This window comes from Myodes glareolus, chromosome 7 (genome assembly GCF_982192425.1).
Source record: "Myodes glareolus chromosome 7, mMyoGla1.1, whole genome shotgun sequence".
NCBI classification, from domain to species: Eukaryota; Metazoa; Chordata; class Mammalia; order Rodentia; family Cricetidae; genus Myodes; species Myodes glareolus.
In genome coordinates this window covers 21964471-21983272 of record NC_142032.1, presented here as the reverse complement: position 1 = coordinate 21983272, position 18802 = coordinate 21964471, and the positions used below count along the sequence as shown (strand labels likewise).

Below are 18802 nucleotides of genomic sequence, written 5' to 3'. Positions count from 1 at the left end.
AAGGAAAATATCCGGAGTCAAAAACCACTGGTCATTAGTATCACTTAATATCAATGGACTCAATTCACCTATAAAGAGGCACAGACTAAGAGATTGGATACGAAAACAGGATCCAACATTCTGCTGTTTACGAGAAACACACCTCAACCACAAAGACAGACACCTACTCAGAGTAAAGGGTTGGGATAAGGTTTTCCAAGCAAACGGACCTAAGAAAAAAGCAGGTGTGGCCATTCTAATATCTAACAAAATTGACTTCAAACTAAAATCAATAAGAAGAGATGGAGATGGACATTTCATAGTCATAACAGGAACAATTCATCAGGAAGAAGCCTCAATCCTGAATATCTATTCCCCTAATATAAAGGAACCCACTTATGTAAAAGAAACACTTCTAGAACTCAAGGCAGTCATCAAACCACACACACTAATAGTAGGAGACTTCAACACACCTCTCTCACCAATGGACAGGTCAATCAGACAGAAACCTAACAGAGAAATAAGAGAATTATTGTAGATATTGAATCAATGGACTGAACAGATATCTATAGAACATTCCACCCAAATAGGAAAGAATATACCTTCTTCTCTGCAGCTCATGGAACCTTCTCGAAAATTGACCACATACTCGGTAACAAAGCAAACATCCACAGATACAAAAAAATATTAGTAATCACCTGTGTCTTGTCAGATCACCATGTATTAAAGTTAGAATTCAACAACAATGCTACCCCCAGGAAGCCAACAAACTCATGGAAGCTGAACAGTCAACAACTGAATAACCCCTGGGTCAAGGACACTGTCAGTAAGACAAAAAGGCTACCTTCGGACTGGGAGAAGATCTTCACAAATCCCTCATCAGACAAAGGTCTGATCTCCAAAATATACAAAGAACTCAAGAAACTAAACACTAAAACTCTAATTAACCCAATTAAAAAATGGGGTACTGAACTGAATAGAGAATTCACAACAGATGATCTTCGAATGGCCAAAAGACACTTAAGGTCATGCTCAACCTCCTTAGCAATCAGGGAAATGCAAATCAAAACAACTTTGAGATACCATCTTACACCTGTCAGAATAGCCAAACTCAAAAACACCAATGATAGCCTATGCTTGAGAGGATGTGGAGTGAGGGGAACACTCATCCATTGTTGGTGGGAATGCAAACTTGTGCAGCCACTGAAAATCAGTGTGGCGGTTTCTCAGGAAACTGGGAGTCAACCTCCCTCAGGACCCAGTAATTCCACTCTTGGGAATATACCCAAGAGAGGCCCTATCATACTACAAAAGCATTTGTTCAACTATGTTCATAGCTGCACTATTTGTAATAGCCAGAACCTGGAAACAACCTAGGTGACCCTCAATAGAAGAATGGTTAAAGAAGGTGTGGAACATAGACACATTAGAGTTTTAATCAGCAGTAAAAAACAATGACATCTTGAATGTTGCATGCAAATGGAAGGAAATAGAAAACGCTTTACTGAGTGAGGCAACCCAGACCCAAAAAGAGGAAAATGGTATGTACTCACTCATAAGTGGATTCTAGCCATAGTTAAAGGTCTTTGAGCCTATAATTCGTGATCCTAGAGAAGCTAAATAAGAAGATGAACATGAAGAAAATCTTATAGTTATCCTCTTGGATATTGGAAGTAGACAAGATTGCCAGGCAAACTTGGGTCCGGATGGGTGGGGTGGGGGTGGAAGAAAGGGAAGATGGTTAGAGAGAAGGGATAGGGGGAGGATTGGGGATGGCTTGGGGGAATGGGAGGGGGGGAGGAAGGATGGATATGGGACTAGGGAAGTATATATCTCAACTAAGGCAGCCATTTTAAGGTTTGCAAGTGTCTTGATTCTGGAGGGGTTCCCAGACCCAAGGAGAGGTTCCCAGATTGTTCCCTGGGCAGCAGAGAAGAGCGTACCTGAACTGGCCCTGGTCCATACTGATGAATATTTTGTATATCGGGCGATGGATAGAGATAGAGATAGAGACACACATTGGAACACTGGACTTAACTCCCTAGGACCAAATGAGAAGCAGAAGGAGACAGAACGTGAGCAAGAAAGGCAGGACTAGAGGGAACCTTCATCTGATGACAGATGGAGATAGAGACGGAGACCCACATTGGAGCACTGGACTGAGCCCCCAAGGTCCAAATGAGGAGCAGAAGGAGAGAGATCATGAAAAAGGAAATCAGAACCGTGTGGGATGTGTTCACCCTCGGATACAAAGGGACTGATTGAATGAGAGCTCACCAAGGCCAGCTGGACTGGGACTGGACGAGCATGTGATCAAACCGGAGTCTCTAAATGTGACTGACATGGGGGCTGACTGAGAAGCCATTGTCAATGGCACTGGGTCTTGTTGTGTCTGCATGTACTAGCTTTCTGGGATCCTAGTCTGTTTGGATGCTCACCTTCCTAGACCTGGAGGGAGAGGGGAGGAACTTGAACTTCCCACAGGGCAGGAAACCCAGACTGCTCTTAGGACTGGAGAGGAAGGAGGGGAGAGAGTGGGGGGTAGGAGGAGAGGGAGTGGGGAGAATGGGAGGGTATGGGGAGGAGGGGAGGCATTGGAAATTTTTATAAACAAGTAAACTAATTAATAAAAAAATAAAGAAAGAAATTAAAGTCTTCCTTGAATTTAATGAAAATAAAGATACAACATACTCAAACCTATGGGACACTATAAAAGCAGTGCTAAGAGGAAAGTTCATAGCACTAAGTACCCAATTAAAGAAAACGGAGAAAGCACACATTGAAGACTTAACAACACACCAGAAAGCTCTAGAAAAAAAAGAAGCTGATTCACCCAGGAGGAGTAGAAGACTGGAAATAATCAGACTGAGGGCTGAAATCAACAAAATAAAAACACAGAAAACAATCCAAAGAATTAATGAAACAAAAAGCTGGTTCTTGGAGAAAATCAACAAGATCGACAAACCCCTATCCAAACTAATCAAATGGCAGAGAGAGAACATGCAAGTTAATAAGATCAGAAATGAAAAGGGGGACATAACCACAGACACAGAGGAAAGTCAGAGAATCATTAGATCTTACTACAAAAGCCTGTATGCCACAAAATTGAAAAGTGTAAAAGAAATGGACATTTATTTAGGTAAGTACCATATACCAAAGTTGAATCAAGAACAGGGGAACAATCTAAATAGACCCGTCAGTCGTGAAGAATTAGAAGCTGTTATCAAAAATCTCCCTAGCAAAAAAAGCCCAGGACCAGATGGTTTCAATGCAGAATTCTACCAGAACTTCCAGGCAGAGCTAATACCTACACGCCTTAATGTATTTCACAATATAGAAACAGAAGAGTCATTGCAAAACTCCTTTTATGAAGCTACAGTTACTCTGATACCAAAACCACACAAAGACACAACCAAGAAAGAGAATTACAGGCCAATCTCACTCATGAACATCGACATGAAAATTCTCAATAAAATACTGGCAAACTGAATCCAAGAACACATTAGAAAAATCATCCATTATGATCAAGTAGGCTTCATCCCAGAGATGCAGGGCTGGTTCAACATATGCAAATCTATCAATGCAATCCATCATATAAATAAACTGAAAGAAAAAAACCATATGATCATTTCATTGGATGCAGAAAAAGCATTTGACAAAATTCAACACCCCTTTATGATAAAGGTGTTGGAGAGATTGGGTATACGAGGATCATACCTAAATATAATAAAAGCAATATATAGCAAGCCGACAGCTAACATCAAATTGAACGGAGAGAAACTCAAAGCCATTCTACTAAAATCAGGAACACGACAAGGCTGTCCACTCTCTCCATACCTCTTCAATATAGTGCTTGAAGTTCTAGCAATAGCAATAAGACAACTTAAGGGGATCAAGGGGATTCGAATTGGAAAAGATGAAGTTAAACGTTCGTTATTTGCAGACGATATGATAGTGTACATAAGCGACCCCAAAAACTCTACCAAAGAACTCCAACAGTTGATAAACACCTTTAGTAATGTGGCAGGATACAAGATCAACTCCAAAAAATCGGTTTCCATCCTATACACAAAGGATAAAGAAGCAGAGAGGGAAATCAGAGAAACATCACCTTTCATGATAGCCACAAATAGCATAAAATATCTTGGGGTAACTCTAACCAAGGAAGTGAAAGACCTATTTGACAAGAACTTTAAGTCTTTGAAGAAAGAAATGGAGGAGGATACCAGAAAATGGAAAGACCTCCCCTGCTCTTGGATTGGGAGAATCAACATAGTAAAAATGGCAATTCTACCAAAAGCAATCTATAGACTCAATGCAATTCCCATCAAAATCCCATCAAACTTCTTCACAGACCTTGAGAGAACAATAATCAAGTTTATATGGCAAAACAAAAAACCCAGGATAGCCAAAACAATCTTATACAATAAAGGAACTTCTGGAGGCATTACCATCCCTGACTTCAAACTCTATTACAGAGCTACAGTATTGAAAACTGCTTGGTATTGGCATAAGAACAGAGAAGTCGACCTATGGAATCGAATAGAAGATCCAGATATTAACCCACAAACCTATGAACACATGATTTTTGACAAGGGAGCTAAAGGTATACAATGGAAGAAGGAAAGCATCTTTAACAAATGGTGCTGGCATAACTGGATGTCAACCTGTAAAAAAATGAAAGTAGATCCATATCTATCACCATGCACAAAACTCAAATCCAAATGGATTAAAGACATCAACATTAATCTGACCACTTTAAACCTGATAGAAGAGAAAGTGGAAAGTAGTCTACAAGACATAGGCACAGGAGACCAGTTCCTAAGTAGAACCCCAGTAGCACAGACAATAAGAGAATCAATGAATAAATGGGACCTACTGAAACTGAGAAGCTTCTGTAAAGCAAAGGACACTGTCAGTAAGACAAAAAGGCTGCCTTCTGACTGGGAGAAGATCTTCACCAACCCCTCATCAGACAAAGGTCTGATCTTCAAAATATACAAAGAACTCAAGAAACTAGACACTAAACTCTAATTAATCCAATTAAAAAATGGGTACTGAATTGAACAGAGAATTCACAACTGATGAACTTCGAATGGCCAAAAGACACTTAAGGTCATGCTCAACCTCCTTAGCGATCAGGGAAATGCAAATCAAAACAACTTTGAGATACCATCTTACACCTGTTAGAATAGCTAAACTCAAAAACACCAATGATAACCTATGCTGGAGAGGATGTGGAATGAGGGGAACACTCATCCATTGTTGATGGGAATGCAAACTTGTGCAGCCACTATGGAAATCAGTGTGGCGGTTTCTCAGGAAACTGGGAGTCAACCTCCCTCAGGACCCAGTAATTCCACTCTTGGGAATATTCCCAAGAGAGGCCCTATCATACTACAAAAGCATTTGTTCAACTATGTTCATAGCTGCACTATTTGTAATAGCCAGAACCTGGAAACGACCTAGGTGCCCCTCAATAGAAGAATGGTTAAAGAAGGTGTGGAACATAGACACATTAGAGTTTTACTCAGTGGTAAAAAACAATGACATCTTGAATTTTGCATGCAAATGGATGGAAATAGAAAACGCTTTACTGAGTGTGGTAACCCAGACCCAAAAAGAGGAAAATGGTATGTACTCACTCATAAGTGGATTCTAGACATAGTTAAAGGTCTTTGAGCCTATAATTCGTGATCCTAGAGAAGCTAAATAAGAAGGTGAACCTGAAGAAAATCATATTGTTATCGTCCTGGATATTGGAAGTAGACAAGATTGCCAGGCAAACTTGGGTGCACGGGGGATGGGGGGGACGGAAGTAAGGGGAGATGGTTAGAGAGAAGGGAGAGGGGGAGGATTGGTGATAGCTTGGGGGAATGGGATGGGGGGAGGGAGGAAGAATGGTTATGGGAGCAGGGAGGTATATATCTCAACTTAGAGAGCCATTTTAGGGTTTGCAAGAGATTTGATTCTGGAGGGGTTCCCAGGCCCAAGGAGAGGTTCCCAGATTGTTCCCTGGGCAGCAGAGGAGAGGGTGCCTGAACTGGCCTTGGCCCATAACCATTCTGCTGAATATTTTGCATATCACCATAGAACCTTCATCTGGCAATGGATGGAGATAGAGACAGATACACACATTGGAACACAGGACTTAACTCCCTAGGTCCAAATGAGAAGCAGATGGAGGGAGAATGTGAGCAAGGAAGGCAGAATCAGAGGGAACCTTCATCCGGCAATGGATGGAGATATGTAACATGAGGGGCCGGCTTGTTGAGGTTTCTGTCCTGCCCTGTTCCCACAGCTGTTTAGTCCCAAAATAAAATCACACAAGAGATCTCTGTAAGTTATAACGCTGATTGGCCCGTTAGGTCAGGCTTCTTACTGGCTAACTCTCACATCTTGATTAACCCATTTTTCTGATCTATGTTAGCCATGTGGCTCAGTACCTTTTTCAGTGGGCAGCTCACATCCTGCTGCTTCAGTGATCTGGGCAGGAGTGGGGGAATCCGCTTCCTCTTCCCCAGAATTCTCCTGCTCTCCTTGCATCATTTCCACTTCCTGTCTGGTTTTCCCACCTACACCTCCTGCCTGGCCAATCATCATTTATTTAAAACATGATTGACAGAATACAGACAATTCTCCCACACCGGAGGTAGAGACTGAGACCCACGTTGGAGCACTGGACTAAGCCCCCAAGGTCCAAATGAGGAGCAGAAGGAGGGAGAACATGAAAAAGGAAGTCAGGACTGTGAGGGGCGCGTTCACCCACTGATACAAGGAGACTGATCTAATGAGAGCTCACCAAGGCCAGCAGGACTGGGACTGAACGAGCATGTGATCAAACCGGATTCTCTGAATGTGGCTGACATGGGGGCTGATTGAGAAGCCATTGACAATGGCACTGGGTCTTGTTTTGTCTGCATGTACTGGCTTTTTGGGATCCTAGTCTGTTTGGATGCTCACCTTCCTAGACCTGGAGGGAAGGGGGAGAAACTTGAACTTCCCACAGGGCAGGGAACCCTGACTGCTCTTAGAACTGGAGAGGGAGGAGGAGAGGGAGTGGGAGAATGGGAGGGTATTGGGAGGAGGGGAGGAAGTGGAAATTTTTACAAATAAATGAATTAATAATAATAATACTAATAATAATAATAATAATAAAGAGTTAGCCAATAAGAAGCTAGAGCTAATTGGCCAAGCAGTGATTTAATTAATACAGTTTCTGTGTGGTTATTTCGGGGCTAGACTAGCTGGACAGCCGGGATAAACAAGTGGACCTCCTTGCTACACTTTTATGTATGAGAAATAAAGTAAGATTTTACCCCCAAACTACAAACAGGGATTAACACACATACAAACACACACACACACACACACACACACACACACACACAGGGAAGAGGTCTTGTTTCCTTGCTTCAGTGAAGCACAAAGCAGAGGTGATTTCTAAAAAGCCACGTCCATTCAGCCCCCAAGCTCTGGTGCAATAGGAAACACATACCATCTCGTGGAATGTTGGGACATTGCTACTCCAGAGGTACGAGTTCGCCTACATTTCCAAATCTGACCATAATTTAGCTCAATCCTTGAACTTTAAAAATGAAAAAGAATTTCCTTTACAGTTAGGTACTTCTTTATATTGTTATAGGAATCAGACTAACAATCAATTTTCAACCTATTTACCCATTTACTTGGGCTTAAAAAAAACAAGCATGAACTAATGTGAAAAGATGGTTTGGAAAACAAGATAACAATCAGATCATTGTTTGAATCTTGGCCCTTGCCCAGAGAAATGCCAGCTGGATCATTAGTGCTGCAACTAGGGCTAAATAGCTATGAATATTGAATACATGGCAAAAAATTGCAAAAAGGATGCCATAAAACAAAACAAAAAGACATTTGGGACTAGGCTCCCTTCCTGACGGTTTATGGTGTATGTAAGTTTTACCCCCCCAAAATAAATAACTCCTTAAAGCATAACTGGTGTGGGATTGATTCGCCGTTACGTGCAATCCAAAGGGGACATCAGATCATCTGGAACTAGAACTTAAAGATTGTTATTAGCTGCCATCAGGGTGCCAGGAACTGAACCCAGATCCTCTGGAAGTATATCAAATGTTCTTAGCCACTGAGCCATCACTCCAGCCACCTGAAACTGAAATTTGCAACTGTGTAGCATGGCTAATCTAGTCTTCACAACTCAGTTTCCCATTCCATTCTGATAGCTTTTGATGCATTTGCAAATTCATGCTGGGACATGTGGACTTTCAGAATTTCAACATTTGAGACCTAAACCTTCCAACATTGTGATTTCCAGTTTGCATTCCAGAGACTTAAAAAACAAACAAACAAACAAAAAACCAGGATTTCAACACTTCAGATTGTTTGTCTTTACAGATAAGGCTGGGTTCATCTGGTCAACCTGATCATTCAACCCCTTGTCCACTGAGTCCCTCACAAATGAGTGTTACCAAATGTCTACTCCTATTCCTCTACCCCACACTTCTTTCATTACCGTGAACATTTTAGACATTTAATAGGCAATGTATTTACCAGTGTCTACAAGTCCAGGCACAATTAAACTTGAACTGTTTCTCCACCCACACAAGGTAGAACATTCACACTGTGCACCACTGGAAGCTCTGCCCAGTGGGACCCCAGCAGAGTTGTAAGCATTACCAAATACCAAATTAACTCATCCATGAGTCAAGTTTGGTCTGCTCCCTCCACCTCCATAAGGTCACAAGGGATGCTTAGCAGACACAGGAAAGAGCTAAGGAGGCACAGATCCAGTAGATGACAGGAAGGTTGAACTAAAGCAGCTTGCATATATTCTCAGCCCTTCCACCTCATGAAGGACTGATCTTGCAGAGGCCTGACTTGACTGATGAGAGAAGAGAATTCAGGTCATAACTGACCATTCTGACATTTGTTCTATCTCAGTAAAGGTGTATGCCCCCAGACACTGTGTAGTGGCATGCCAGGGGGTATTCTATAAAAAGTGTAAAATTCTTTGAATCTCTTTGGCCAGGAACCCATGGAAGCTGCCTTTTGATTCTCCCACTGGTATCCTATCATCAAAACTCTGGGGTCAGAGGGTATGTGAGAGGGTATGTGGCACAAAGAGCTGGGCAGTGGCACAAACAGCCTGAACCTGTTTCATCAGACATTCCCCCACTGAGCTATGTCCAAGCTGGCAGGCTTAGTGTCATTCCAGAGTGTGGGTTAAGGCAGTGTTCCAAGGGAAGAATATTCTATGTCAACAACCCAATGAGGCCTTAGTAGGGCCAAAGGGATCAAGGAAAAAAACACCCTGACTCTGACTTGACTGCCCTGAGAGCTTGCCTCAGAATCAGACTACAGAATCAGGCCAACCCCTGAGCACAGGATCCCACCAATTCCTGGGGTTCCTGGGCATAAAATCCCACCAATCCTTGAGCATAGAATTATATCAATCCTTGAGCTTGCCCCAGAATCATGCTACAAAATCCCACCAATCCCAAACCACCCTGGAAAAACTCCCCAATCCTCCCCACAACAAAAAACCATATATAAGCTCTCTACAATGTTCGGTTTGTTGCTGCTTCTCACCCTAGATGCATTGACCCTCCTGGACATCTCCTTCCCAATAAATTTCTTGCAAGAGGTTTGTTGTGCAGTTTGACAGTTAGTTGACTTCTTGCTGCCTTCTGGTCAAGATGTAGCCAACACCACCACATCTGCCTGCATGTTGCCATGTTCCCCGTCATGATGTTAATGAATTAAACTTCTGAAACTACAAGCCATCACCTCAATTAAACATTTTTTATATAAAAGTTGCCATGGTCATATGCACTTAGAAAGTAGAGTGTGGGGGGATATCTATGAGTTCCAGATCAGACAGAACCACATAGTAATGGCTTGGGGTGGGGCTTAGGGGGCTGAAGGTGGTAGAGTCATTTTCTAATATGCACAGGATCCTTGGTTCCATCCCCAAGGATGGAACATATAGGATGGGGTTGGCCAATAGGGAGTTCTGGGAATAACAATATCTTTCTTTAATAACTAAAACAAACAACAGTCCACCAGTCAACTTGCTGCTTTCCTTGGGAGGTCCTTCTGTCTATGTGTTGCTTTTATTGGTTATAAAGAAACTGCTTTGGCCTATAGCAAGACAGAACTTAGTGAGGCAGGGAAAACTAAACTGAATGCTAGGAGAAAGAAGGCACAGTCAGGGAGAAGCCATGTAGCCCCATCAGAGGCAGAACTTTATCTGATAAGGCACAGTGTCGTGGCGATACATAGATTAATGGAGATGGATTAATTTAGGATATGAGTTAGTCAGAAATATGCATGAGCTAATAGGCCAAGCCGTGTTGTAAATAATATAGTTTCGGTGTTATTGTTTCAGTTCTGGGCAGCTAGGAACAAATAAGCGGCCTTCTTACAACAGGCAACCGTTAACTTCATAAGCAATTTCCTCAGGACAAGACAAAAACGATAAAGAAGGATAGTAGGCTTGGGGTGGGATGGGGTGTGATGAAGATTGGAGCTCCAGTGAGTGGAATGCTGGCTTTATTTACTTTGAGGCCTTGTTAAGACACATTCACCAGGAGATAAAATGGTTTTCTGTTGGGACAATCCCCTTTCTCTCCCCCAAAAGGTTGCCATGGTCATGGTGTCTCTTCACAGCAATAGTAAACCCTAAGAGAGGAGCCCAGCTGTAGCAGCTTTTGCTAGAGCAGAGCAGGGCAGCGCTGTAACACTTACACTGGGAAAGCTTTCCCCTAGTGGAGCGGAACTGTAACTCTTCAGCAGAGCAGAGCTGTAACAGCTTCGCAGGGGAAGCCCAGTTATTCCCCTTGCATTGGGGAAAGCTTTCCTGGGAGCAGAGCTGTAAGCTGCGGTGCTTACAGGGACTCTGCGCTATTCCCTGGCTCCTGACTGCTAGGATACCTTTCCATCTGAGCTCCAATGTTTACAACCTTCTCCGTGATAAGATGCAATCATTACAAGATGCAATCATTTCCCCCTTTACTGATTGTCTTAGTGAGGGTGTCCATGGATGTGAAGAGACACCATGACCAAGGCAACTCTTACAAAGGAAAACATTGAATTGGAGCTAGTTTACAGTTCAGAGGTTTAGTCCATTATCATCATGGTGGAACATGGTGTCATGCAGGCAGATGTAGCGCTGGGGAAGGAACTGAGAGTTCTACATCTTAATCTGCAGGCGGCAGCAGGATAGACTGTATACTGGGCATACCTTGAGCATATATGAGACCTCAAATCCCCCACAGTGACACACCCACAGTGACACACCTCCTAATAGTGCCACTCCCTATATGTCAAGCATATAAACTTGATATATAGGTATCTGGGTCCATACCTATTCAAACCACCACACTTATCCTCTCCATTTCTAAAACCCAGTGCTCACACACCATGTATTTGAGACTGCCTTGACCAGTTGTCTACAAGGACACAACATCTGGTACAATGGCTACAATTGCTGCAACTTCTTGATGGAGTTCTCAGGAGTTCATTTTCCAGGACTTATCTTGTTTTCACAAGGGGAATTTCAGGAGATGAGTGACGGAACACTTGCCTAACAAGCACAAAGCCTTGGGTTTAAACCCAGCCCTACAAAATAAGCGCATTACTGTAGACTATTTACTTCTATACCCTTGAGTTTCGAGGAATGACAATGATTATGTCATTCCAACCACACCTTCTTCCCTGAAATGTAAAGGTTTATTTATGTATTTATTTGGGAGTTGTGGTTCTTATGGATGTGGGAGAACATTTATTTAAAGATTTATTCACTTATTTATTATGTATACAGTGTTCTGTCTGCATGTATGCCTACAGGCCAGAAGAGGAAGCCAGATTTCATTACAGATACCATAATGTGGGGGGGGGGACCAGAAAAAAAAACAACTAGTCTATCCCTTGGAGTTGGGTTTCAGTTCTTGTTTGGCTTTCTAAAACTGCAACATTTAAACTCACCTTTTACACACTTTAACAAAGATCAGGTTTAAAGTTAAGACTAGTTAACTAGGAGGTGGGGACCTAAACATCCCTGTAAATACTATTAGACTAAGCATCAAGTTAGCCTGTTTGTCTGTGATTGTTGTAATGTGATTGTGTTGGTTTCAAGCATGAACTCTTTAGGAGCAGCACGGTGTCACAATGTCATAGAGCTGGATACGCAAGCGTAGAGCTGAACGAGGTAAATGGCCAACACCTGATTAGCACACTGAGGAGAAAAGCTGAAGAACATCTTAATCACATATTACCCAGCCCTGAGATCTCTGAGGCTGGTGAGCACACTGCTGAGTTATCATACCTTCACACAGTCTGGAAATGGATTGTTGAGGCTTACATACTTCAAGACCAACCAATGGAGATATGAATGAGAATGGCCCCCATAGGCTCATATGTTTGACTACCTGATTCCCAGGTGGTGGTACTGTTGGGGGAAGGATTAGATGTGGTCTTGGAGGAAGTGTGTCACTGGGGTGAGGCTTTGAGGTTTCAAAAGACTCACACCATCATTGCTACATCTGTCTTTCTTTCTCATGCATGTGGACTAAGATGTAAGCTCTGGCTTGTTCCTTTGCTCTGCCAACTGTAAGTTAAGCCCTGCAACTGTAAGTTAAATTAAAGATTTCTTCTGTAAGTTGCCTTAGTCATGGAGTTTTGTCACAGCAATAGAGAAGTTACTAGGACAGTAAGTTATATTCCCTCAAACTCCAGAACAGCTTCACTAAAACAGAACCAAATATCATATATTAGTGGGGTTGCTTGACTGAGAATGGCCCCCAAGGCCCTGACAACTTGGTCTCCAGTTGGTGGTGCTGTTTGGGAAGATTTAGGGGAATGGCCTTGTTGGAGAAGGTATGTCACTGGATGTGGGTTTTGAGACTTTAAGAGTCCATGCTGTTTCTAGCTCACTCTCTCTGCTTATCATTAAGAACATGAGCTCTCAGCTTTCTGCTCCAGCTGCCATGCCTCTAACTGTCGTGCCTCCCTGCCAAGACCATAAACCCAAATAAATGTGTTCTTATGTAAGTTGCCTTCATCATGTTTTACTGCAGTGACAGAAAAGCAAAGAAGATAATTAACATTAACCAACGATGCTTAGAGCAAGCCTCAAAGATGTAAAGGAAGACGTCATGTTCATAGCATCTTTTCATGTCCAGGGAAAAGGCCTGCAGAAACCAAAACCAAAAGAGAGACCCAGGGCTTCATGAGATAGTATACAGAATACAGGTAGGGTCAACTAAGAGGCCACACACCGCTTTAAAGTCTAAATTTATTAAGTAAAACAAAATCAACATGAGAGATGCTACATTTGGCTTCATTTCAATGTGACCAATGTCCGTTTGCAGCAGAGAAGACCCCATGTGAAGATGAGGCATGGTGGTGCTGGTGAGGGGACAAGGAACAAAACCATTTCCAGTAATGTAAAAGCAGGCATCACACTGCTGGTGGGAGTCAGCACAGGTGGAACTCACTGTCCACTGAGCAGGGCTAACACTAAGTAAGCACAGGACTGTCAAGAAGGAGAAGCCAGAACATTCAGAGAACCAGGTACAGCAGGCTGGCTGGAGGGCAGCAGACAAGGCAGGCCCTCTCAATCACTTGGGGAACACGGTGACCACATCATAGCCCTCAGGGGGTGTGACACGCTCCCGGGCATGCTTTTCACAGTAAATCTGATCCTCTACAAAGAAATGGCCCTTCTGTTTCAAGTTGGTGCCACAGTCGGTGCACACATAACATTCAGGGTGGCGGTGATGGTCCCTCAGCTTCACAAACACGCCTCTGCAGAGGAAGGGAAAATGGGGCTGCATTAGTGACATGAGTATTGTCCTTCCTGAGCTGAGGCTTCCAGAGAAGCCCCACCACAGGTCTCTGGCTGTGAATGGAGCTCATCATTCTAGAAGCGTCTCCCATGTCAACACAACAGCTCAGCACGGTCTGGTTGATCTGTTGACTTTACCCCCAAGCTATGCAACACCCAGATGCTTCCACACTCCCATGGTTTGGCCAACCTCTAAGAGGAGAGGCAGTCAGTACTCACACAATGCCAGTACCACACTTGTCACACATGGGCAGCTTCTGAGCGTTTCCAACTGATGCAGCCACTTTGGTGACCGGAGCTTTAACACTTCTGAATCCTGAGGGCTTGTTGGGATCCCCTGAAGGGAGGAAAATAACCACATTAGCCAGGAAGTGAAAACCCAGTATGTAGCACTGAGCTCTCTCAGAAACACCTGTGTACTCAAGCAAAGTCACAGCCACTGGGACCAGACAGTCGATGACTGTGCATTATGGTGCAATTGTTTAACATGTGGTGATCTCTCAGTTTCCATGTTATAAAAATAAATAAATCATTTCCTCCTTAATTGTTATTTTTGTTATTGTTGTTTTTGTTTTCATTTTTTTTGTTTTTTTTTTTGTTTTTGAGACAAGGTTTCTTTGTAACTTTGGTGCCTGTCTTGGAACTAGCTCTTGTAGACCAGGCTGCCCTTGAACTCACAGAGATCCACCTGCTTCTGCCTCCTGAGTGCTGGGATGAGAGGTGTGCACCACCACCACCTGGATTCCCCTTCATTGTTATAAAGAAAATATTTTTTTAAAAACCCAATACAGAAAGCCCTCCTACAGTGCCTAGCATATGATCAGTCCTCACAACACAAATCACTAACAATACAACCCATACTGGTGCAAACACTGACATCGGCCAGGAATGTCACCAGCTCCCAAGCGGCGAAATCCTGCCCTTGCTGAAGACCTTGGCTAATGAACATGAGCAAACGTGAGTCCAAAATTTATGTGTGTGGCTTGGTCCTGTCCCCTTAGAGTTTCTGTCCTGTGCCGTGAGGACAGCAAGTCTCAGTGAGGTCTCTACCTTGTCCAGGCACCTGGAATGAGAAGATTTGGGGTGCCACTAACTAGTGTCTCCCCTACAGCATGAGTCACCGATGCTAACACAATAGGAGGGTAAGTTTGAGGGGCTTTGGTGGCTTGTGAACAACAACAAGAGTATTTCTTTCTTTCACTAGGAGTATTTTAAAGTACCCTGTACTTCCATCTGTCCTTCATGGTTACACATGACACTCTCGGGTTTCTCTCATTAATACTGGGTCCTCTCACATTGGGACCAGATATCCATCTGACAACCCATGAGAGGGAGCAAGGTTTAGACATCATCTATAGCCTTTGGGGAAGGCTCAGCACGCCCTCACCCTGATGATCCCATACCCCAAATCACAGGGGACAGTCTTCCTTTCTTTGGAAGAAGTCCACAGTCCAAGCTTCTGTAATTACAGATTTTTATATTAATTTGCTTAGGTATTAAAATGCTTTTATGCTTAAAAATTTTGATGGCTCAGTATTTAAGAGCACTGGCTACTCTTCCAAATGACCCAGGTTCAATTCCTTAGCATCCCCATGGTGGCCCACAACTGTCTGTGAATCCAGTTCTAGGGGATATGATGCCTTCTTCTAATTTCCTTGGGCATCAAGCACACACATAGCCATAAACATAAATGCAGGCAAAACACCCATACACATATTTTTTAATTTAATTTTAGAAATTACATTTATTTAGCATGTATGTGTGTGCACCCACCTATGTACAGGTATGTGCATGCCGTGCTATGCTGAGGGAAGGTAGTTCAAGGGACAACTTGTAAGACTTGGTTTTCTTCTTCTAACGTGTGGGTTATGGGCTTCAAACTCAGGTTTGGCAGCAAGCTCCTTTGACTGATGAGCCATCTCACCAGCCCTAAAATGCTTGGAATTGACCTCAAGACTTCACACATGCTAGGAAAGTGCGCTACAGCTGAGCTAAATTCCCAGCCTGTTACTGAATGCTTTAACGGTCCCTTTAGTTTGGTTTGAGTTTGTATTGTTTTGCTTGTTTCTTTGTTTGTTTGATTGATTGATTGATTGATTGATTGATCGATTGACTGATTTTTTTTGAGGCAAGGTCTATGTAGCCCTGATTGATGATTAATTGATCGACTGATTGATTTTTGAGACAAGGTCTCTCTGTGTAGCCCTGCCTGTCCCGGAACTCACTATGTAGAACTCTCAAATATCCACCTGCCTCTCCTTCCCAAGCGCTGGGATTAAAGGTGTGTGCACCACACCGGCTCCTTTAGCTTTCTATCAAAGGCAATCTCTTCACCCCACCCAACCTCAGCCCTACATGGAGGCATCTCAGAAGGGTCAGAGTGGGCAGCTGCTCCAGGCATTCTGCCCCAAGCATAGCAAACAGGCTTCCTCACTTTCTGACTGAGGGGCTTGACTGCAAGGAAAGAGCAGTACCTCTGCACTCATGGACAGAGTGGAGAGGCTAACTGACCACAGAAGGGACCAACAGAGCAAAGGGCGGGGTCTCAAATATAAGATATCCTTCTCCCATAGCTCACTCGGTCAGCAGGAAAACCACCAGGAAATAAGAGACGTGCAGAATGGGAAATAAGAGACGTGCAGAATGGTAGAAGAGAAGGCAGGGAGAGATGTGAAATCCCTACTTGGTAGGAGGAGCCACATCCATTTCTGAAACTAGACTGAAAGAGACTAGAGTTGGGAGCCCTGGAGGAGCTGCGTGCTGCAGCAGCCCTCAGTCTCAGCCCTGCAGCGCCACCTGCTGGCTCCAGGTTGTTTTCTCTCACTTAGAGAGCAAGCCCTGGACATGGGACCTCTCTCTCTTTTTTGGCAACTCCATACAACTACAAACACTCCCAAGTGTCTCTGCTTCCAGGAAACAAGTCATCCAAGTTCCATTTGTTTGTTTGTCATTTGTTGTTTCTGAAGAGGAAGGGAAATCAGGTAAATAAAGTACAGCTGTTTCTCTTCTCATTTCACAGATTACTCTTCCATGGTTCCACCATCCCTACAGAACAAAGCCCATGATCCTAACAAGGGCAGTTCTCCAGAACCTGACTCCAGGTCATCTGCGGTCCCAGAACCCCTGACAGCAGTCAGCATGGACCTAGGAGTTTGCTGACTGCATCTCCAGCTTCTTCATCTGAGTGAGCCTGCAGCCATCCCTGCTGCCTCTGCATTTATCGTCTCCTTCCATACCTCCGCTCCTTCAAGATATCCTTCTAACGGATGAATGAACAAGCAAAATGAGATATTTACAGACAATGGAATATGATTCTCCTTTAAAAGGACAAGAAGGGGCCATCATGATGGTTCAGAGGGTAAGCCTGAGAACCATCCCCAGAACTCACACAGTGGGGAGGGGGAGAACCAACTCTCAGAAGTTGTCCATATGCCCAGTTGGCACATAAGCACACATACATGCGTGCACACACACACACACACACACTATATATATATATGTATATATATATTTATGTTTATATATTTACATATATAAACAAATGTGATTAAAAAGCTTTAAGGAAAGGAATTCTGATGTGTGCTACAACTTGTATAGATGTTGTGCTGAGGGAATGAGTCCATCACAAAAAGGGGAAATTATGATTCTGCTCATACAGGAATAGACAGTAGTGCTGTGGTGGCCAGAGGCTGGAGCAGAGAACAGGGAGGTGGGGTTTAATGGCATCAGAGTTTCCGTTCTACCAGATGGAGGGTTCTGAGAATGGATGGTGGTGATGGCCATGCCTCACACATGTATGTGGTGTAACTGAACACTGAAAAGTGTACACAGTGGGAAACTTTGTGGGATGTGTATTTCCCAGCTAAAACAGTGTGCATGCTTCTTCTGCCGCAAACATTATGATTAGGCCATGAAGCAAGATGAAGCATGAGAAAAGCAGAGGATGAGCCGCACTCAGAACAAGCTGCTCTGGTGGGATTTTCTGGGGCCTATCACCAACACTGCTCAGACCGTTTGGGCACCTAGCTGCACTGAGCAGTTCACAAACTTTCACTTAACGCTTCGAAAAGCCCTGATGCAGTGGGCTGCCCACATGGGTTCCATACAAACACTAGAGCACAGAGGGACCAGCAGCCTGCTCAAGGTCTCCTGCAGGTCACAGGTGGACCCGAGATGCCAGTGTTTCCACCCATAGACTTCTCTCTGAATCACGGGCCTCTGCCCAACAGAGCAGGACACACCTGAGTGCCTTGTTAACATCGGCCAGTGATCCAGGCTCAGAGAGCCTGTTCCACGTGATGAAGGTTTGTCTAGAACTTATCCTGCTTCCTTAAGTGAAAACGTCGCACAAGCACACATCAAGAGACATGGGAAGAATGACTAGCTGTGCCCTCGCCTTCCTTTTTATCAAAATCCTGTTTTGAGGCAAGAAAGCATTCAATCTAGGAATAAAAATAAATAAAATCATGAACTCCAGATTATATAATTATGTACATCCCAGCAATTAAATCCCAGTCAATAAAATCTAAATGCAGCAGTAGTGTGTATAATGCAGTAGTAGTGTGTATAATGCAGTAGTAGTGGTGAATTTCTAGGAAAGAGACAGCTGGCTCATCTGACAGGGGATTCTCCATTTAGACTTGGCCCCTTCTGCTGTGGGATAATCCTGTATGCTGCGAATATGCATAGCTCTCATTGGTTAATAATAAAGCTTATTTGGCCTATAGTAAAGCAGAATAAGGCTAGGTGGGAAAGATAAACTGAAAATACAGAGAGGAAGAAAGACAGAGCCAAAGGAGAGATGCAAGCCATCTGCCACAGGAACAAGATGTGCTAGAGAACAAGGAAAGCCACAAGCCATGTGACAAAATATTGAAATTCTAAGAGTTAGTTAGTAATAAGCCTGAGTTATAGGCCAAACAGTTTCCAATTAATATTAAGCTTCTGACTGATTATTTAGAAGTGGCTGTGGGATAG

At 43.4% G+C, this 18802-nt stretch overlaps 1 protein-coding gene across 2 annotated transcripts in view; it reads right to left on the bottom strand.

Moving 5' to 3' along the window:
• Nucleotides 1–13255: 13255 nt before the first annotated feature.
• Pdlim1 (PDZ and LIM domain 1) overlaps nt 13256–18802 on the bottom strand; it is a 45450-nt gene continuing 39903 nt past the window's right edge. For both annotated transcript variants that reach the window (XM_048452791.3, XM_085693860.2), the window contains exons 6-7: nt 14045–14162; nt 13256–13785 (exon numbers count right to left, since the gene is read on the bottom strand). In XM_048452791.3, the coding sequence (XP_048308748.1) occupies nt 13599–13785; nt 14045–14162 (305 nt within the window). In that variant the 3' untranslated portion in view covers nt 13256–13598. The remainder of the gene's footprint in view (nt 13786–14044; nt 14163–18802) is intronic.